The following is a 23,029-nucleotide window of genomic DNA, read 5'->3' on the forward strand; positions in this document are numbered from 1 at the left end:
ATGTACCAAAAGTATACTTATCCTTAGGCTGCAATTAATTCATAGTTTAGCCAATAAGGTGGGAACATGAGGTCGGCCTAATAACCCTTCATGTAATTCCCATGTAAAAGAAAAATCCTTTCATAGCGGCCTCTAATTCATTAAAAAGAAAAGGAATAAAAATATAATCTTTAACTGTTGATTTTTAAAATGATAACTGAATATTTCATTTATCCTATTTAACAAATAAAATATATGCGGCTCTAAGTCAAGTCCTAAAAAAGATCATGAAAAAACCTTTGGACTAGCAGCGGTAATGTTTCCATATGCTTCCGAGAAGATGGCCATGGCAAACACTACTAACTGCAATGGGGTTAGGGGAGAAAAAAATTAAGAAATGGCTTTGCTGCACATCTGTAAATTTCCTTTTTAATTCTTATCACTTAAACTGCAATAGCAAGAACATGTAGCAACAGGTCTACAGTTCTATTTAGAATTGTAAATGTCGACCACATAAGTTAAAAAAACACAACCAAGAGTCAGTATTTTCACTACCAGGGTTGTCATTAAACCACTCTAAGCTAAGGAAAAATAGAGATATTTTACAAGCCTAATAACAACTGGATGATGTCACTCTGAAAGTAATAACAGCAGCATCCCTCCACCTTTGACTAATAAATTCTTTACAAAGCTGCAACTTTGGTTCTTAATTAAATTTACCCCATGTCGTGTCTTTGTTTTAAGAGTGAACAATGCAGATAAACATAATCTTTGAAGATTCCTTGTGGTTCCGTGAAACTCACTGCAATGCCAAAATTAATCAGAAAGGGGAGAGAGAGAGAGAGAGAGAGAAGCCTAAGGGAATATGTGCCTGATCTAAATGAGTTTCTTGCTATAATCAAAATCAGAAATAGCAAATTGTTTATAGCATGAAAGGCTAGACAAACTGGACAACCCCTAATCATGCAGATTCAATCAGAATGAATAATTAAGATACTGCCACCTGATAGCAGTTAAACACAAGTTGGATCCACAACAGGACTTGTTTCTGACTTGATTTCCATATGGCCCATACCCTAGAAAATCAGAATGAACTGAAGTTAAGCAAGTCACAACTTCATTTAGAAATGCCATGATAAGGAAACAGAGTACGAAATGAAGCATCGACAGATGCAAGTTATTTCTTTAAGAAAAAAAAACTGTATAAAAGTTTTGCAGAAAAAAATATCTGTATTGGTTACTCATCAGTTATTGGCACAATGTCTCTGGGCTGAAAAAGGGTGCAACAAAAAAATGAAATATTGAAAAACTCTTGAAGAATTTTTTTTTTAATATTCTAACCAATGTTGAAAAAGGTTGTTCCACTTCAAGTTTCAGATGCATTGGGTAGGTCTGAAGCTGCACCTCTTGACTTTGAGAAACTTGTTTAGCAGAGGGACCAGTTGAGTCAGGCTGAATATGCTGGCTAGGATTTTGCAGCTTTTGTTGCTTCTGCAACAGTTTCTCAAATAATGCAAATTCCTCTGGTTTATTCCACTACAACACAAGTTTTAAGTAGATTGCTAAAGTTGCTTGGAAAGAGAATTTACAATCAGCATATTGCAACAACGGGATAATGCATGAAACTTACTCTGCTTTCACAAGTGACACAATTATAGTAATACTTGTTTCCCTCTGGGCAGGTGTGTTCACTCCAATCAGACTCTTGCAAAGCCACTGTCTCAAGACTTTGGGGGACTATCGGCACAACTGAAGTAGCAGCAATTGGCTGGCTACTTCCAGTCTGTGGAGACTGGAGAAATATGATAAATTGAAGTCAAATATTTAACTAGCAGCACATTGTCGTAAGGGGAGAAAATAAACAGAGAAAAGGGAATAAGAAGATAACTGTGTCAACACTTTTGAAGGGGATCCTTTTGACAAGGGGACTACCAGTCAGGTATGACAACATATCATTCTTCATAGAACAAAGAATAAGCAGGAAATTAAGCTTAGGACATGATAACTACATCTGTTTTCTATTCGAGTTCAAGAGTTATTTTCTATTGCTTGAGATTGTAGAGGCTTTAAGAATTTGAAAAAGTCCTTTCTTTACTTAGGAATACAACATTCTGAAGAATTCTCAGATCTCCTTGTGGAATCATTATTGTTTGCTAATTTACAGTGTAGCAGAGTATCTATGATGTCAGTAATTAGTATACTGCAGTTTCGCTTTTAGACAAGTAGGGTATGGAAAATGTTTATCCACCAAAAGGGGCATGGATTCATATAAGAAGATAGACTATGAGTAATAATACCACCTGCAGTACCTCTGTTAGTCCAAAGCATAGTAGCAACGACAGATAAAAGCTCCAATGATAGATTGGACTCTCTAGCCACCTTTGTGCTCAGCATTTAAATTTTCTAGACTTCTAGTAACAAAATAATAAAATGAAAATATTTTGATCACTAAATTTATAAAATAAACCTTTGTACCTCTAGCTTGGGAACATTCACATTCTGCAGGGATGGAACTTGTGATGCTGGTGGTACAAGAGGCTGCTGTTTCTGCTCAGAATCAGCTGGGTGAGATGATTGAGAACTTCCCTGTAGAGTTTGTGTTTGCTGCGATGGCAGTGAAGTTGGTTGTGAGTGTGCTTGCTGAACTGGAGGATATGATTGATAAGTAACATGACATGCTGCAACTTGAGGGTTTGCCCAATGAGAAACACCCTGTGGTTGTGAATTTGTAGAAATGTGCTGCACGGGATATGATGCATTGGGCGGTATATGTCCTGCCATAGAATCACCAAGATTTGGCATAGACCTGGAACAAGCAAACAACAAATAGAAAGTCCATCAAATTTATTGAACATGAATAAAATGCTAAAAAGCAATAAAAGAAAAAATAAAGGGGAAAGAACTTACCTCATAGCCAATTCTTGAGGATGTGGGCCAGAAGGCATGCTATTAAAAGCATAATTGCCTCTGGAAACAGAGCAAGTTGGAGCAATATGTCAACATAGTTTAACCATGAAAGAGTAAGTTGTATTAAAGCATACAGTTGCAAGCCGAATGAGACAATAAATCATGTTTCTATAATTCCACCGACAACTCAACATCTATTTTTGGACATCTCAATGGTTTCAAGTACACCAACCCTATCAGAAAATTATCGGCCAAATTATTAAAGCAATTTTAAAAGCCAAATACAAGTAGAACTAACAGTGCAAAAAAGTGTTGCTAAATTGCAGGTTGAAATATCCAACTATTAAGCCTGATATGAAGGTCTATTGTAATTAAATGTCAATCAGTTAGGTGGCCAATGTCTGGCACGAGTCAAAATGCAATTCATTCATAACCTGTTAGTAACAAACAAAACATCAATGTATGGTTCTAACTACAATGAAACAAAGAAAGCATCCAGGAAGAAACCTTGGTTCCCCATTCCGAGGTCTCTTTGGATTTGCAGATCGAACAATCAATGGCTGGTCACAACCCTAAAAAAGCCAAGGAGATAAAAATAGAACAGCTAAATCAGTACTCTTCTTTAGCATAAGCTGATATAGACATGACAAAATGATCATTTATAAGCATTACTTTCATGGTGAAAATTCCGCTTAATCCTCTCATAGCTGCCTGAGCCATATCTCTTTGAGAAAATTGGACAAATCCACATCCTTTATAAAAGTATAAACGTCTATTTCAGAAGCAGCCATAGTTAAACCCTCATAACATTTAACTATTGCAACGATTCAACAGGGAGAAAAGGGGTTAAAGCATGCAATGCTAAAGAAATCAAGACAAGATGATAAAGCAAACAATAGGATGAGTTTTAATCTTAGAGCATAAACTTTTAACGAAGTGGTTTTTAGTGATAAAGAAGAACCACAGACCACAACGAGATAACACATAAAATAGTAATGATGCCTACATTTATTGATAAAACGTGGAGCATCATTATGATTATTTATACACTTTCTAATTAATCAAAGGGAAAACAAGCAGATAATATTTTCAAGAAAAGAAAAGAAGGAAGTGATTAAACAGGGTAGCTTTTGAGAATTAGTGCCGTAAGTGTCACGAAAACAGAGTCAAAGAAACTGTCCTAAAAATGGAAAAGGATACAACTAAATAAAACATTCAACATTCAATTGTAAAACTGCAGCTAATTTGATGACATCAAAATGGCAGATAAAGCAAATTATCATCTCCAATATGTCCATTCTAAGAAAGCAGGCCTGAAATAGATAGTAAAGAAAGAGATGACTAAGAATGATAAGAACAAACCGCGGTGTTCCCTGTGCTCGTCACGCATAATGAAGACGTCTAGAACATGACCATAGTGAGAAAATATCTGAAAGAAGAATTATTTGCTGAATACAACTCAAAACACTACTAGGATATTTAATTAACCAATATTGACTGAGGGAACAAAATAGGTGAAGTATAGAGATGAGAATGGGAAAAATAAAAATCAGGTTTTACAATCAAATGCCCAATCCAGCATGCCATGAGTCAGGCTTTAAAGAATTGAAATGCATACATACACATTAATGCAATCATATAAGTAACCTAAGCAGAATAATGTAACTCTGTTATCAAATATAAAATGTGCCAATAGAATCCATCATGCATGCAAGCAACTAAAAATGCATCTTATTACTGTTTGCAGGCTGCTTCATGCATAACACAAAATTCTTATGGTCAAACATAAACAGCATATCTTCCCATCTGAAGGGATTAAACCAGTGCTAGGGAATGAAATGTAAAGACATACATTTGGTAATAGCTAAAACCCTCGGGCAGAATGGCAATCTCTAGTGTCTACATCCAGCCCATACCCCTCCCCCTCCCCCCTACTCTCTTTCTCTGCCTTAAATCTCTCTTATAATCTTGGATGTCAGATTAGACTTAAGAAATAGTAATCAATCAGGAGGAATGAAATTATTCGGTACAGATGAAAGCAAATTAAGCATCAACTCTCAAGTGTATTCAGAACATACTTCTTCAATCTCCCTTTTAGAAGCTTGTTTATTTAGGCAACCCACATATAATTTGTCCGGAAGTGGCCCTACCACAGAAACAAACAAAGAACTGAGAACAAAATAGAAAAGACAAAAATCAAAACTATATTGCAATTTTTAAAAATTCTGGCATCACCAAAAAGTTTAGAAAAGTAGCAAGCATTCCCGAAAGTTTCCTACTTCTCCTTTCCTCACTTTAGTGCATTTAACTGTTTGCTTGCAGCAAGAAATCTTATTATCCTCAAAACCTAAAAGTCTGTTCATTCAGTTATCTCATTTGTGAACAAAAATCTCCTGTCTCTAGCAGAATTTAACTTCTAAATATGTATAAAAGTTGACATGTTTTCAAGGTGTTAAATGCAATATATAGAATAGTGACCAAGGTCTACAAGCAATAAATATAAGTTCCAAAAGGTAAACACTTACCAGGCCGGTCTCGTTCAGCATCAGCATATCTGACTTTGATGGTAGTCGATTCCTGTGAAAACCAAATTTACTAAATGGTGATCCTAACCACAAAACTTTAACCAATATCCATGGAATTTCCTTATCTGACTGCAAATAAAGAACTTACCCCAGGAAACATATACCGATTGTTTAAAGCTGCAATAGCTCTCTCAGCTTCCTCAAACATTGCATATTTCACAAAACAATATCCTAAAAGCAGCACAGTTTACATGCACATGAATAACATAACAGAGCAGATTATTATCTATTGCAACTTTAAAGGTCTATGACAAACAAGTGTCGGCATTCCATTTGCTGAAAGCAGCCACTTTGTTGATAACAAAACTAATTTCGCTTAAAAATAAAATCACAACTCACTCTAGCATATAAAAGATTGTATACCATGTCGTTCACCAGTTTTCTTATCCTTTGGTTGAATCACCTCAACAACATTTCCATGTTCTTGAAACAGGAAGCGGATCTAACCAAAAAAAGAAAAACAGTTACACCACATGCTCAGTGAACTACCAAAAAGTTATATTAGGAACTAATAGCTATAACAAAAATAATCCCCTTACGCAAACACATTTTACTAATGGATTCAAGGAAGCCAGTAATCGATGCTACAATGACAAAAAAATTGCAAAGATAAAGATAATGGCTTACGGATTCTTCAGTTGCAGTTTTTGGAACCGTTGCTACATATAGTTTTGCTAGACTGCTTCCTTCGTTATGGTCTAAATTTTATTTAAGAGGAATGAAAAAAATATAAGACTTCTGTAACTTCCAAAAAAAGGCTCATAAATTGTAAAAATAATAATATAAAGAATTCCAAGAAAAAAAGAAGAAGAAAAGGAGCAAATAGGCACAGCCGAAGTGAGCTTAAATTCTAATGAAAGAAAAAAATAAGTTAAAATATGAACGGGTAACGTTACGCTGTTACCAGGTGAGGCTCCTCGGCCAGAATCGTGAAACCCTCTTTTTCGACCGGCATTGGGACCGTTGCCACCGTTGGACCAGAACGCGTCGTTTTGTTCACTGATCGGTTGCTGGTGCTGCTCCGGGAAGCGTTCAAAGTGATGCTGATTGCCAGGCTGGTGTTCAAATTGCTGCTGACTAGGCTGGTGTTCGAATTGCTGCTGGGTAGGCCGGTGATCGAATTGCTGCTGGTTAGGCCGGTGCTCGTATGGCTGTTGGTTAGGCCGGTGTTCGAATGGCTGTTGGTTAGGCCGTTGATCAAATTGCTGTTGGGTAGGCCGGTGTTCGAATGGCTGTTGGGTAGGCCGGTGATCGAATTGCTGCTGGGCCGGCAGGTGATCGAATTGCTGCTGGGTAGGGCAATAGTCGAATTGCTGGGGGTTATGGTGGTGGTTGTAAGGATGATAGTGGTGTTGATGGTGGTAGTCGGGAGGGAAATTAGGTCTTTGGGCATTGGTATACCAAGGAGTAGGATTTAAGGGCGGGTGATCGTTGAACCGTTCTCCGCGATCTCTGTGTCTCTCCATCTATTCAGACGATTGGTTCAAAACCCTAGCAGGGATAATATAAACAGTGAAGTAGAGGAGGAAAAAGAAGAGTAGTAAAAAGCTGAACAGTTTTACTGTTTCATGAGAAACCCAACTCTGCATAGTAAATATGTTTTTGTTACTTAACGAGATAAAATTAAGGTATAATTTTGAAAATACCCTCAACCTCTAGGAGTTTTTGGGTTTGAGCCATTGACTTTTTTTTTTGGATTGATGCCAAGTTACAATTTTTCTAGAAATCATCTCAATTTTAACGGTATTGATTGTTAGTCAAGTCTCGACCAACAAAATAGCCTATGTGACATGCGAGGATGAAGATGACGTGTCAAAAAAAAGAATTAAACATGAAATTAAAAAAGAAATAAATAATTTGTAAAAAAATTATAGGTAAAATTAAAACATATCATTAAATTCCTAACCCTTATTCTGAAATCGTGAAATCCCTAAAATTATTATGATCAAAATCCTTCAGCAATCTCCAACCTTCAAGAAACCATTATCTCTTAAAAAACCCTGATTGAAATCCCTCTCCTCTCATTATCTCAATTTACCATAAACCCTAGGAAATTGTTATTCTTCTTCTTCCTTGTTGTTCAAAATCATGGATTTGGGAAATTTGTTCAAATCTGAATCACATGGTTTGAATAGCTAACTTAGAGAATGGGTATCGTATGGTTTGGGGAAAAAATCAAGGTATTCAAATATTGGTACTTCATCACGGAGGGAGTATGTGTACAATGGGGAAGTAGTAAAATGTTACTGCAAGAAGTTAGTTCCAAGACACACTTCATAGAGCGATTTAAATCCGGGGAGGAGATTTTATGGATGTTCAGATTTTCAGGTAAGTGAATAAATTTATTTGCTACTTCAGCTTAATTTGGATGATTTCAAAAATTTCCTTAGGTTGAGGGTTTATGATTTAAATTTTTTTGTCACTTATTTGGGGTTTGTTTGTAGGACGATGGTTGTGGTTTTTTCAAGTGGTACGATAGGCAAATGTGTGACTTTGATATTGAATTATTGCGTCAATTGCGTGACAGTGAACGAATCTTTCAAAGGAGAATTTAGCACTTAGAAATAAGGTTATGAATTTGGTTGCATTTGATGGTAGCCATAATGGTGGCAGTAGTGGTGTTGACAATGAGGTTGAAGAAGGTAGACTAGTTTGAGGTGTTGAAGGAGAACTAGCATTAAAGAACAAAGTGATAGCCATGAAGCAAAAAATGAAAGTTATCAAGAAGGAGAAGTTAATGTATAATATATTATTTTCTTGCTCCATGTTATGTATTCTATGCATCGCCATAGGTTTCTTTGTTGGCAGTAGTGGTAAGCGGCATATGCAACTGTCAGTTGGAAATGTTGATTGAATGTAAAGTTTTCCAACATACCTCAATGTTATGTTGTTTATGTAATTTGGAACCTTGATATACATTCTGCTTGGAATTAATGACCAATATTGGTTATTGTCTATGTAATTTATTTTAGCATAGTAAATAATGCAGTGAAAAAAACATAAGACTAAAAAAAATCCCACATTTAATCATATAATTTCCCTATTGCAATTAGGATAAAATGTACTTTACAAAAGCATTCCAAAAGTAATGATTTAGCTTATACACCATTCATGCTATACCAGCCAAAAACAAGTTTGATGTAATAGATATAGTATACTATTGTAAGTGACAAAGAAGAAGGTTGTAGGCTCAAAATGTGGCAAAACAGGGGAGATTATAGCAATTGGCAACTATTTCTTTGATAAATTACTCATGTTTCCTGTAACCGATTCTTGTGTTCCCAGATGGTCAAGAGGAGCCTTTCTCTTATTCTTTGGCGACTTGGGCATTGAAGAAGATTTTCCACTACTATCCTTACTTGAACCTATCACCATGATCCTTGTGGTTATACCAAATTGTAAGAGTGTTTTAAGTTTATCAGAACAATATACAATATTGTTGGTTAGGAGATCAATTGTAAAAGGAAGAAAACTCGCATAAAACGTTTGATTCATAGTATTCAAGTCTGTATACAACCTTATTCCATGTATTTTTCCTTTCTTGGGTTGTTTTACCTTAGATTTATCTAAGGTAATTGACTTTTTAATGGGAGATTTCTCATTTTGTTCGGGTGCTTGTGCAACTTGTTGCAAAACATAGACCATAATGAAAGTTGTACAAGCCCAATCTGAACCAGCCCAAACCTAAGACCCAAAACAGACCCAAAGCCCAATCTGAACCAGCCCAAACCCAAGACCAAAACAGACCTAACCCCTAACCCTAGCCTAGCGCCGCACGTCCTTGCCCCTGGCCTCCTCACCTGCTCCGCCGTTCACTTGCTTTCTGCCATTTGCCCAACTGCCCACCTGCAAACGAGTAAAGAAAGCAGCAACCACAAAATGAAAAGAAAAAGCATGTAATGTTGGCTATAAAAGCCAAGTTTATTCACTGTAAAAGGGGTTGGCCCCTTTATTCTATTGGCCGGAATGAATCAATTTCCCAGAAATAAAAGGAAACAAAGAATTTGAAGGTGATTTTGGTCTTTATTAATCTGTTTTTTTCTTCCTAGATTCGCATTTTTTATCTCTTATTTTTTCATTTAGTTTAGATATCAGTAATATAAAATAAAAGAAAGAAAAAGGAGAGAAAAATTTTACCTTTGGATTTTTCGACCACCGTGTACGGTGGCCGGCGCGACGCCGTCAACGGCGGAGGATCGCCGGAACCCTTGGCCTGACTTGGGGCCTGAGAGAGAGGGGAGAGAGCTCTTTCTCTGTTTTAAAAAATGCTGAAACTGATTTGTTTTTGGGGTTTTTTTTTATTTATAGTAAACACAAAACGGCGCCGTTTTAACCTTAGGGGTCAGTTGCCAAAACGACGCCGTTTTGGCCCTGACCCGCGCGCGGCCCGACCCGCGTCTCAGGATCCGCGTGTTTTGATGATTGGGTTATTTACCCATTTGGTCCTTCCGCCCTTTTGGGGTGTTTCAATCTAGTCCTATTTACATTTTTAGATTTTATAATTTTCGCCCAAATTATTTTTAGCGTTTTTGATTTAGTCTTGCACTCATAGAATGGACACGTGTCCTGATAATTGGGATATTTTCCGTTTTGGCCCTTCTATTTTTCGCGCGCCTCACATTTTGATCCCTTACCCTATTTTATTTTTGATTTCACCCCTGAGATTTCGTTTCAGTTTTGATTTAGTCCTATTATTATTATTATTATTATCTACTTATTTATATTTATTTTATTAAAATTTCGGTATATGTATATACACGCGCATATATTTTTGTGATATATATACATTATTTTTGTAACATATATGTATATATACTTATATATTTTTATATATTTTTTACAACTTATATACATATCTATATATTTTTTCATTTTCATAAATATATACATATTTATTTTTTTTTCTTTTATAGATTTAAATATACTTTATATATTTTGGTTAATTTTTATATATACATATTTTAGTTTATGTCTATATATATCTTTTTTATATTTAATTGTATTTGTTACTTATTTATTTCATTTTCGTTATTATTTTGAATGAATGTTTTAATTTATTTGTTTATATATATTGTTATTTTATATGATTGTAGGTATGACTTTTATTTATTTTATATTGTTGCTATTGCTCGTATTATTTTTTTTTATTTTTATGGGTATTATGATTTTACCACGTATAACAACAATGTAATTTGTTTTCACATTTTACTACGATTTTCGTGTTTTATTTTACTCGATATAACAAAATTTGTTTTAAAAAATATTTCGTGTTTAGATTCGAAAGGATCGTACCCTAACTTACTAGGTTTCGATTTTCATAATAAATCTAAATACACGAATCTTTTCAAACTCAAATTTTTAAACGGTCTCGGGAATTAAGAAAAGATCGTGCCCTAACTTACTGGGCCTGATTTATTTCTAAAACCAAGATAATAAAATATCTTTAAATAAGCATTTTTCATCCGCGTATCGGGAATTTGAGACATTGTGTCCTAACTTACTGGATATGATTCTCTTTCTCGAATAATGTGAAATATCTCCTTTTCCTGAAAATTTTCAACGTTTTAATACAATGATCGTATTTTTAAAATTCTTCAAGGTTCTCAATTTTTGACATTAAGACATTAAGTAATCAACTAAGGTACCAATTTTGGGCGTATCGAGGGTGCTAATCCTTCCTCGTGCGTAACCGACTCCCGAACCCATTTTTCTGAATTTCGTGGATCAAACCTGTTGTTTTAACAAAATCAAACCGTTTATTAAAAATAACTACTTTTAGAGGTGATCCAATCACACCTCATAGAAAAGGATTGGTGGCGACTCCCGTTTCATTTTTCAAAATCCAAGTCGACCCCGTTTTCATCAAAAAATGGTGTCTACAAAAGTGATTAGATAGAATAAAATTTAATCAATTTATATAATTGAAGAACAATATTGTACATGTTTAGCATGTTCGTTTCTTTATGTGCAAGACCGCTTGTTATGGCCATGTTGGCCATATTGATTACATGTCATGATTAGACCTTTCCTACTCAAGTGGCTATGCTTCAATTTCTTCGGTTCATCTTTGGTCATCCTTCTATTCTTTTTGGCTCAATACCAAATTTTGCCCAATCATATGTCCCATTTATAGGCTGCATTGGAAATGAGTAAGCTTTCTTGTAGGTTTCTGTGTGATAACATTCATGCAAATAGTTATCTGGTTGAAGCCCTAGATGATACATGGCAGCACATGCATGGTACATGGAATCCCACTAATCTGCTAACTTCTACAATTACATGTCCTTTGACTTAGGTCCACCATATATTGATAACTTCTTTTTCTCATCTCACATCCATTTTCACCATTCCATATCAATTGCCACTCTACACAGCCCTTCTTGTTGGCATCAAACATAGCTTTCACCAGTGGACCATAATTTTGTTTCCATCCATTATATAACTTCCTTTTTTGTACTATCTTAGTCATCATCTTGGTTCTAATATCCTCAAGCATTTTGATAATGCTTTTAAACCTAGCTTCAATAATGCTTAAATTAAAGGCTTCACATAGATTGTTGTCAACTAGATCTGATTTACAAGTTGTCCCTAAAAATGACCTAGTTCACATATTTGGAGACTTTCTCATCAAGTTATCATAAGCATCCTTATCTTTCTTCTCCAGTGCTGCACATAGTTCCCCCCACTCCTCAATCGTGGATTTCATAATTTTCCAGAAATTAAACTCAAAAAAATTCCCTATCTTCCTCCCTGACCAATTTGCAAACATGTGCCACGCACAATTCCTATACTCCATCCTTGGTAGCATGTCAGAAATCGCAATCTTAAGACCCTATTTGTTAGAAAAATTCAGTTAATTATAATTAATAGAATAATAAGACAATACCAAGCCCAAATGAGTTAATTAACTAACATTTTATTGGTCACTGATACCAAAACCCATCTTCCAAGCCCAAATCAGTCGATAGAAGACTGAGAAACCAAACCCATGAATCATTGCAATCCACTTCAACCACAACCTATGCAATAGGGAACATCTGGTTATTTGCATCCTTCTAACAGCTGTGAGAAATTCACTCTTAAATGGGCCTTTTCGGAAACAACCATCTAGCCCAATGAGTGGCCTACACCCTACTTTCCAACCTCTTTTTAGTGCATCAGAGGACACATAAAACCTCTTAAAATGAGGAGGGGAGTCTGTTGTCAACTTTTGAACAACCACTTTTATTGTGCTGCCTGACATCCTTGACCTTAACTCTTGAGCATAGTCCTATAACAGGCCAAATTATTTCTTAGAATTCACAACTATTTTCTCCTTCACTATTTTCTTTGCTCTGTAACAATATTCAATGCTCACATTTTTAGGCATCTCTGAAGCATATCTTCTTTGAATTTCCTTCAGCTTCATTTTAGGGTGATCCTTGATTGTTGCTTCAAAATGTTGGGCAATCATAGCAACAGTCACCATTTTGTTCTTAAAACTGACTAAACAATTGTGCTCCTCCTAAAAAGTCTTAATCTGCAAACACTTGGCAACAAGATTGTAGCTAGCCAAAATTCTCCATGGATAGTTAAGGAAAGCAATGCACTTCACAACAACCCTTTTCGGTTCATTCTTAAGAAACTTCAGTTGTCTTCTACAATCTTTGGAGTAGTTTTGAATTGTAGTCTTAAATTGTTTGCTATCCTTAAACAATATTCCCAAACTAAATTTTTGCCTATTCGACCGGTCATTTTATAAGGGAAACTTGATTCACCTTCTCTCACCATCTTTATGTTTTTCATCTTTATCTGACCCAACCAAGTTGCCATGTTCATTTCAGTCACATACCTTAGTCTCATTCCCATCCAGCACTGTTTCTGACTCCTCTTCTCCATAACCTGCAGCAGCAACATTGTCCTCTCTAGGGGTGAGCAAAATTCGATTCGATTCGAAAAAATTGAAAAAAAATTCGAATTTCGAATTATTCGAATCGAGTTAATCGAGTTAATCGAATTAATCGAATCAACTCGAATTTTTTTTTCGAATTTCAAGTTCGAGTCGAGTTGAATTCTCAAATTCGAATAACTCGAATAATTTAAATAAACCGAATATAAACTATATTTTTAATTTTTTTTTAAATTTTAAACTTTTACTAATTAATAAACCCAAACCCAATTACCCTAAGCCCAAATAGTTTATTTTACCCCATTTTTTTCCCCACCCCAACCCCAAGCCCGTTTGCCTAGAAATTGTTTTCCCAAAACCCAATTGGCCTATTCCTCCCCCAAATCAAATCAAACCCCCATGCCAGCCAATTCCAATTATTTTTCTTATTCTCTCCAGACTCTGTTTTTTTATGAAACCCTAAAATTAAACTCTCTATTCAAACCCCTATTTCCATTAAACTCTCTATTGTATTTTGGACTTTTGCTTATGTTTTTTTTATTATAATTTTGTTGTTTACTTCGACTCATGCTGTTTACTTTGACTTTTACTTATGTTTTTTTATTATAATCTTGTTGTATTTTTTTTTGTTTTTTTAGACAATGTTGTTTATTTGGGTTGATATTGTGTTGCTTGTATTTATTCACTTATTTACTTTAATTTTTTGTTGTATGATCATGTTTAAAAACTTTAAAGAAAATTATTTTTTTGAAAAATTACATAAAAATAAATAACGCTAGAGTCATTTTTTTAAAACTTAACTCGAACAAATATTTTCGATTCGATTCGATTCGAATTCCATCTCACTCGACTCGATTCAAGAAAATTTCAAATAAAGTTAGGATGATAAAATAAGATTCGAAAACTCGATTAACTCGAAAATTTTCGATTCGATTCGATTCGATTTGATTCGATCGAATGCTCACCCCTAGTCCTCTCCAACTAATGTTGCAAAATCAACAGCATTTTCATTACCAACAGATGATCCAAAACCACTATCATTATCTTCTCCAACTGTTGATCGTAAACTCATATGCCCACCACTTTCCTCACTACCATACTCATCTGCCTCAAACCGTGCAGTAGTCACACCCTCCCTATCAACTTTTACCTTTTCAACATCACCCTCCCTAGCAGTTTCTACACCTTCAACATCACCTTCCCTAGTAGCTTCTACCCCCTCCCTAGTAACTTCTACCCTTTCAAAAACACCCTCCTTAGTAGTTTGTACCCCCTCCCCATCATTTTCTACCCATTCAACATCACCCTCCCTATCAATTTCTTCAACGTCACCAAATGTTCTCATTTTTCCTTCATTATCAGTTTTATCTAAATGAAGGGAGGGGCAATTAGTAGTAACATATCATCTACAATGAAAGGGTTGTCCACCCTCTGTTCAACATATAGGTTAATCTCCTTAAACTTAATCTAAAAGTCTAACATAGCTATGGTGGTAGTGTCATCATAAATCACCCTTAGATTATTTTGCAACCCTACTGTACCAGGCTCAAGAAAATATATTAATAGGATAGTGTGAAACCCTAACCCAGTTTTAACTATTTTACATAATTCAAAATAGGATATTGTGTTTGGGTCCTCTTTAAGCCTAATCACTTCCTTACCTACATGTCTAACATATGGATCTTTTATAAGTGCCCACCCATGTACAAAATAAGGTAATATTCCTCATCACACGACATTTGCAAGCATAAACAAACAATTTACTCAGTAAAAATCAGCAAAAAAAATCCAAAACAACGTAGGGACCACTTCTTTGAATACAACAAACAATAAGACATTACTAAAAGTAAACAACACAACACAGTAAGTATCCACCCTTTTTGGTATTCAAACATTTTTCAAAAGCTTTTTGCTTGGAATTATTACTTTATGCAGTTTAGTCCCTACATCTTCTACCCCACTATCGCAACGGAAATAGATAGTACTAACAAATTTCAACCACTGCTGCAGGTTAAAAAATCTACTTTTTTCCATTGAAACTGTAATTAACAACCCTAGATTGAATCGTAAATCCTTCGATTTTGGGTATCTAAACTATACCAAATTTAAAAAAAAACAAAAACTATAACATTTTCCCCCCAAAAAACCAATAAAAGATCACCTACCTTTTAATGTCGATTATAGAGTCTGCCCTAATCGTATAAATCTTTGGCTCCCTTTCCTTTCCTCGAGATTTGTTTTACAATCGAACTCTTTTACTATCGTAGATTTCTTATCTAGGTTAAACCTAAATTACATATAACCTGAGAACCTGAAACAAATGTTATACCTCGTTATAACATGTAAAATCCCTGATCAAGTGTGCGTATAACTCTATTGACACGCCAAACATATCTTAACCTTTTACTAAGTTCACACGAGCATCATTCCCATATATATGTCATTAGCAATCCCTATACATGATCACATAATTTATTTACATGTTTTGTAATCAATCAATTTTCACATTTGTACCCTGAACTATTACATAATAGCCAACATGACAATTCAATTCAGTCTATAATCAACGATGCATGTCAAATTTACTAGAATTCTAATTATATCTAAACATATATAAGAAATCGAACGAAAAATCACATAAAACATAAAATAAGCTAGGAAGTTTCATATGAACTTACCTATTCAAAATGTGAAAAGAGTGGATACTTAGGGACTAAAATGCAATTTTAGTTTTTCTTCGATTAACTCCACTTCGATCCAATTCTTGATCTATACAATTATTTTATATCACCAATCAATACCAAACATTTTCATACTATATCATGACGTGCATGATTTCATATAATTCTATTTTTGATTCCCCTCATATTTTATATTTTATTCAATTTAGTTCTTAAATTCGTGATAAGCATAACTTTCGATTCCTAGCATCAGATTAAAATCTGATTTCATATATTCTTATTAAGGAATTTATACTTTTTATTTCTAACATGCTTTCATGACAATTTTTACATTTATTTAATTTGGTCCCTAATTTAACAAAGTTGACAATAAGCTAAATTAACTTTACAATCTAGTCCTTTTTCATATTCTAAGCTTAAAATCTATCAATTTTAAGTTTAATTCTACAAGAAATCAACAATGTCAACTTTTTAAAACCTCAACAGTTTACAAATTGGTACATGAGCTAACCAAATTAAGCTGCCATGACCCTAATCCCAAAAAATTACAACAAAATGACTTGAATTTTGCTTACCAAATGAGGGTCAAATGTTTTTGAAATTTCTTTAGGTTTCTCTCTTCCATGGACGACATGAAGAAAGAAAATGAAGAAGATGACATCTTTTCCCACTAATTTAAGTTTTTATACCTTGATTATATACCTTAATTAACGTTAATTAATTAACTTAATCTTTAATTAATTTACCTTAATCATCATTAAATTTGCTAGTGGAAAACAACATCATCATCCACTATCTTATGATATAAAATGGTTTATTTACCATTTTGGACCTTTGGTTCATTGCTATTTAGGTCCTAAAACCTTTGGTCAATTCAAAACCTATAGTGTTTGGACTTTTACAATTTAGTCCCTAAGCCTTAATTAACCATTACTTCAAAAAAATTACTGGACCAATCTTTAATATATTTTTACATTATCCTTATAAACTCGGTTTACGGAAATAGGGCCTTGAAACTACATTTTCTAATATCACTGAAAATCGAACCGTTATAATCATTATAACATATGAAGAATTCCATTGGTGCATCATAGTCGTATACCAATTTCCATATCAATTATAACATGTGCATACTCAATTCATATATTAAGACATCATATTACGATTTCCATTCTCAATTTTATATTTTAGTGCTTAATAAGTGAAGTTGTTCTCGTTGATGGATACACAACTATCCAATCAATTCCCTAACAGATGGTGCACAAACACATGTATAGGTGCATAAAAATGAATCTTTGGTGTGTGAATAACACGACTTAATCCAATTGTACCCTGAGGTTGCATTAAGCACCACAAAAATGAATCTCTTGAGCGCAAAAAGCTAAATCGTAACATAAGAGCTAAAAAAATATCCTATATGTCAACTATACTTGAGAACTATCCAAATTTGTTTAATGATCCAATTAACATATGTATCTCACAATATCATAAATAAGATCAACAACAACATAATCTTAAAGATAGATGGCATACAACTACAAGTAATCATCGCTTTCAATCAACATATCATGATTCATCATTTATACAAGTTCACATGTATCTTTTCAAAGTATCATATCAATATATTTACAACAAAAATCAACTTAAACAACTCAATTTAGATTATAACACAGGATAAATTGAAATTTGTGTTGGGCAAATCGAAACCGCTCAAGCTTCATCGATTTTCTCTTTCTTTTTCGCCTTTGAGATCTCACCAATTTCCTTTGCTTTAAAACTGACATCAATATAATAAATCAAGTTAGAACAATAAGAAACAACAATCAATACCTTTTAAATTCAACAAAAACATGCAATGCAATCAAGCAATGCGTTTTTCTACTTCAATGCCTGCTTTTGAGAACTCAATCGAACCTTACTAAGAATTAAATCTAACATTGGTTTCATATTAACTGACATCAATATAATAAATCAAGTTAGAACAATAAGAAACAACAATCAATACCTTTTAAATTCAACAAAAACATGCAATGCAATCAAGCAATGCGTTTTTCTACTTCAATGCCTGCTTTTGAGAACTCAATCGAACCTTACTAAGAATTAAATCTAACATTGGTTTCATATTTAGGAACTCAAAAATAGCCTTTGAACACCTAACTCTCAGCTGGAAACCTTTATATACCTCACGTTCTCTTGAGCACTCAATAATGACAACTTTAAGGAACTAAGTCTAAACTCAAATCAAATCTAATTCCCAATATCCTAATAACATTCTAAACTCATTCACACTACAAATCTAACCTGATAGTATCAAAAACCTTAAGAAATCTCATCTACCTTACACTTACCCTATAAGCAATAACATAGTTGAGAAAAATAAGAAAAACCATTGGAAATCTCTTTTCAAGACTAATGAATCATAGATTAATGTTAAAATAATCATTACCTTACTGAAATTTCAAAAATTAAGGCCAAAATCAATCTTCATTAACTTATATTTTCTTGCTAAAATGGAGAGAATAGAAAAGAAAAATGAGAAATCGTATTTTAATCTTAAAAACATTGATGGTTTTGCTAGAAAAATAAGTTTACATTCTAAGATTTATTGTTAGGAATAAAAACCTTTGAAAATGGTAGAGATATTTGAGAGAATTTTAAGAGAAAATGTGCTTGATAGAAAAATGAACCATTTAAACCCTTTTAAAAAATTCCAAGAGTCTAATTGCTATTGGACCCTTGGTCAAATTACCTTTTAAAACTCCCAAGTGTTTAAATGTAACTTTTGCTAATTTATAAAAACTACCCAAAATTTTCTAAAATTTACAATTTAGTCCTAACCTCACTAATTAAACTAATCAAAACACCTTAATCATTGTAATTAACTAGTAAATGATTTATAACTTAATTCGATGGTAATATTAAAAAACCTCTTAATTTGACTTCTCAAAGTAACTCAGTTCACAATTCCAGCCATAAATCGACTTTTCTAATTCTTAAAAAAAACCTAGGGCTTTACACTAGTGGCACTTTATCATTCACAACAACTATAAACAACTAGAATTTACTTCTTTGATATAAATAGAACTTGGGAACACATTAAGAAACAATCAAGAGATATCCAAATACTCAAGCAAGCAAATTAGTAAGAAAATCTTCTAATTCTTCATCTTTTCTTGTACGTAATTTATTGGGCTTTATTTAAAATCATTGTACAAGGTTTTTTTTAAAGGTTAATTTTGTGAACACTTACCTATTAGAGGTCTATCATTTGTTTGCTCAAATCTTCTCTTTGTATTAAAGAGTGCACTTAAGATTTTTAAGTAGAAAACCTTAAAGTGATTAGGGGTTCTAGTTTAGCATTGAAATCTAAGGTGGAGGCTTCTATCTTAGCCTAAATAAGATATAAGAATTGTAAATGTTATATCTTATCCTTGAAAGGTATTAATTCAAATTAGTGAATTGATAAAATCATTGACAAGTGAGACTAATGACATTTGAGGCCGAATCACTATACATCATTGTGTCAATCTTTTTTAAAAGAATTTTAAATTACCAATTTACCTTCTCTTAATAATATCCAATCCCTCAAGGTTTTTCACTTTCAAAATACAAAATCAACATATTTAGCCTAACTTTCACTCCCAGATACATTGATCCGACATTTATTGTTGGGCCGCCCAACTATCTGATCTAAGTGACTCTCCCACCTATAAATTCTCCATACCAAACTCCTTTACTTGAACCTAAATTTTTGAAATTGTAAAATGGCTCTCTTAATATTAAAAGATGAGTACATAACTTCTATTTTCACAATCATGGTAAATTTTCAAATTTATTTTTTATTGTGTTATTATTAAATTCTATTTTAATTGCAACAAGCTAAAATATTAATATTTTATTGATTATTAGCAATTTAAAGATTAACTTATTCTAGCTAGTCATAATCTAAATTTATGTGCATCAGATTATCGAATTAAGTCACACTTAAAGAGAGCTTGTTTAAATATGACATCTCAAATGGCAAGTTCCTTTACGTGTCAAAGTTTATTATCATCTTAGTTGAAAGGTAGATGCCTAAAACCAATACTTTTTATTTTTCATGTGACAAAGTGATGGCAACGCTAAAAGATGTAACTCTACTGATGGATCTTCTAGTTGATAGAAGACCAACATAAAAATATAGTTCATTTGTGCTACATGAAGTACTCTTATTATTGGGTGCATTTCTTGATACTATAATTGATTTCAATGGATATTGAATGACATTTAATGGTCAACTAATCAAATTGGCATACTCCACTTGATGCAAATAAGGTTGAGATCAGTCGACATGTCAGAGCTTACATGCTCTACGTAATTGGACTATATTTAGTGTCTTACTTCAAGTAACTTGAAATATGAGTAAATTATGTAAATGAGGTCTGAAATGGGAACAAAACATTTTTAAAAAAAGACCTATAGACTAAATTGACATCAAGATAAAAATTTAATTATAAAAAACAAATTTAACATTTGGCTAAAGGAATTTTTTAGCCTTCAGATTTGGTTGGTCACCTTGTTAACCAGTTCGTATTCTTCCTAACATGGATAGTTAGAGTAGAGAGGAAGAAGATTTTCTGGTGAAGAAGGAAGTAATCTTGCGGATTGTCTAGAGAGCACCCCCTTCAAGAGGGTTTTCAGAAATGCATATAAGGTGGGTTTTTGGGTCGGATTCTAGGTCATCAGAGCAGATCAAACTTCAAGTAGGGTTATGATATATTTTATTATAATTCTATAACAATTTTTCTGCTACATTATTGAAAAAGAGTTATAAAGTGACTCTTTTAAGACAAATTTTGTAACGTCCCCCTACCCGAGACCGTTGCCGGAGTCAAGCAGGAGACATTACAAAACTTATCTTAGCACTTAAACAGTTTTCGTAGTAAACTATCCATCTGCGTCACGGTCGCTAAAAAAATCATATCTTGAGTTAAGAAACTCGAAATCCAATTCCGTAAATTTTCCCTGAAACTAGACTCATATATCTACTTACTAATTTTTTTCTAGAATTTTTGGTCAGGCCAATTAGTACAGTTTATTAGAAGAAGTCTCCCCTGTTTCAGGGTTCGGCTACTCTGACCCTTGTGCACTACGAATCAAATTTCATCCTGTACAGAAATCCAATGACTATTCCATTTGTTTCAATTAAAAATAAACTCAATAAGGAATCCATACATATAAAGTTTGAGTCCTAATTATTAATACACAATTTATGGTGAATTTCTAAAGTCAAAACAGGGAATCCAGAAATTGCTCTAACCCTGTTTCACCAAAACGTAAATATCTCATAAAATACAACTCTTTAACCTATTTTGTTTCTTCCATATAAAAATAGATTCATTAAGCTTCAATTACATATTTTATTCATCATCTAATTCACTTTATACTATTTTTGGTATATTTTGAAAGTTGGATTAATGTTACTGTCCAAATCTGTTTTAGTATAAAATGTTGATAACTAAGTTTATAACATCTTCATTTCTTCTCTCTACAACATTTACCAACAATTCCTCTTATTACTCTTCACTAACATATCAAAACATACCATACTTAAGGTTTTGGTAACATTTACAAAACATACCAAAATATCACTTAACAACTTAGATACTTTCAAAATGACCAAAAGACATCCTAAGTACAATGCCATTTTCCAAAAGATAGAAACTTCATCAATTTGAGTTCGGGGATCGGCTTGTATGCTGAGTCCTTATACTTTCGTACCTAGCCTGCGCACGGAAACAAACCGTACGCTGAGAATACTCTCAGTGGTATTTCTATAAACAATAGCTTAATCAACTTTAAAACATGGTAATTCAAACACATTATTGCTATTATTCAATATCAATCAGTACTTTAATAACCTTTACTTTATTTACCCTTATTAACATAACTCGGACACTGACGGATACACGGATCCAACCCACACTCCGGGATAGCCACATAGTGCTTCATCGGAACAAATCTGAAACTTTAACAGTAGTCGACACATAGTGTCTCATCGACTCAATGTCGGAAATCCCAATACTTCCAATTCCTATGACATGTCAACTATATCCGACTAGCCCAACACTGTTAATAGGGTATTCAAAATCACATTCATTTCAATATGGTAAAAATACTTACCTCATTCACATTTTCATACAATATAAATATCAAATATAGCAATAAGGATTAAGCTCGGTTTATAGAAATACAAACCACTATTTATCGAATTTAATCGATATCTTCGTTCACTTTTTCTTTTCCCTTCTTTGATGACGTATCCGGTGCTACGTTTGCTACTAACAATCATACAATTAAAAATCATCACTATCCTAATTCATAAAACACATTTTCACTTTCTATCAAACTTTTACAAAAATTCCAATTTCGTCCTTTTTCGATTACTAATCTTTTTTCTTTAACTTAAGCTTCATATTCTCTTTTAATCAACTCATTAACAATTTCTAACTCATAAAATTCATTATAAAACATAAATTTTGAGCTCTATTCAACTTAATCCCTATTTAAACCTAACTTAGAATTCTTTTAATAAATCACTCAATTTTCACTTCTAATTTCAATTCCTATCAATTTAACCCATAAAACCTCAATTTATTCAACTAAATCAATATCTAAAAATTTTCTATTTTTCTTCATTTTAACCTCATACATGTAGAACTTTGAATTAGGCATCCATAAACACAAAAATCATAAGAAAATGAGCTAAAACAACTTACCAATCAAACTTTAGGGCCTTAATCCTCAAATTTCCCTTTTCTATTTCTTTCTTTCTTTCCTTCTTTCTTTCTCACGTTTGCTCTCTGTAACTTTTCTATCTTTCTTTCTCTTTTTTTTAACTTACTCATAAATCTATATTCAATATAATAATATTAATAATATAATATTATTCTAATAAAATAACTTAATCTATAAGAAAAACTACTTTAACACATTTAATATCTTTACCA

General features: G+C 33.3%; 1 protein-coding gene across 6 annotated transcripts; it reads right to left on the minus strand.

Annotated features, from left to right (window-relative positions):
- Window positions 1–394: 394 nt before the first annotated feature.
- Window positions 395–7,041, minus strand: LOC107910002 (flowering time control protein FCA). 6 transcript variants are annotated; one of them, XM_041117879.1, is made up of 15 exons: window positions 6,376–7,041; window positions 6,099–6,169; window positions 5,835–5,913; window positions 5,560–5,642; window positions 5,412–5,463; window positions 4,965–5,032; window positions 4,249–4,315; window positions 3,559–3,638; window positions 3,394–3,458; window positions 2,887–2,946; window positions 2,455–2,785; window positions 1,610–1,771; window positions 1,321–1,515; window positions 983–1,055; window positions 395–781 (listed from the first exon to the last, which is right to left on the minus strand). In XM_041117879.1, the coding sequence occupies exons 1-14, from the start codon at window positions 6,935–6,937 to the stop codon at window positions 993–995; spliced, it is 1,938 nt and encodes a 645-aa protein (XP_040973813.1). In that variant the 5' UTR covers window positions 6,938–7,041; the 3' UTR covers window positions 395–781; window positions 983–992. The 6 variants fall into 6 exon arrangements, with proteins under 6 accessions (XP_040973813.1, XP_040973812.1, XP_040973816.1 ...); XM_041117878.1 differs by having other exon boundaries at window positions 980–1,055; XM_041117882.1 differs by having other exon boundaries at window positions 1,384–1,515; window positions 6,376–7,040.
- Window positions 7,042–23,029: the final 15,988 nt, after the last annotated feature.

Source organism: Gossypium hirsutum, chromosome A07 (assembly GCF_007990345.1).
Source record: "Gossypium hirsutum isolate 1008001.06 chromosome A07, Gossypium_hirsutum_v2.1, whole genome shotgun sequence".
Lineage (NCBI taxonomy): Eukaryota > Viridiplantae > Streptophyta > Magnoliopsida > Malvales > Malvaceae > Gossypium > Gossypium hirsutum.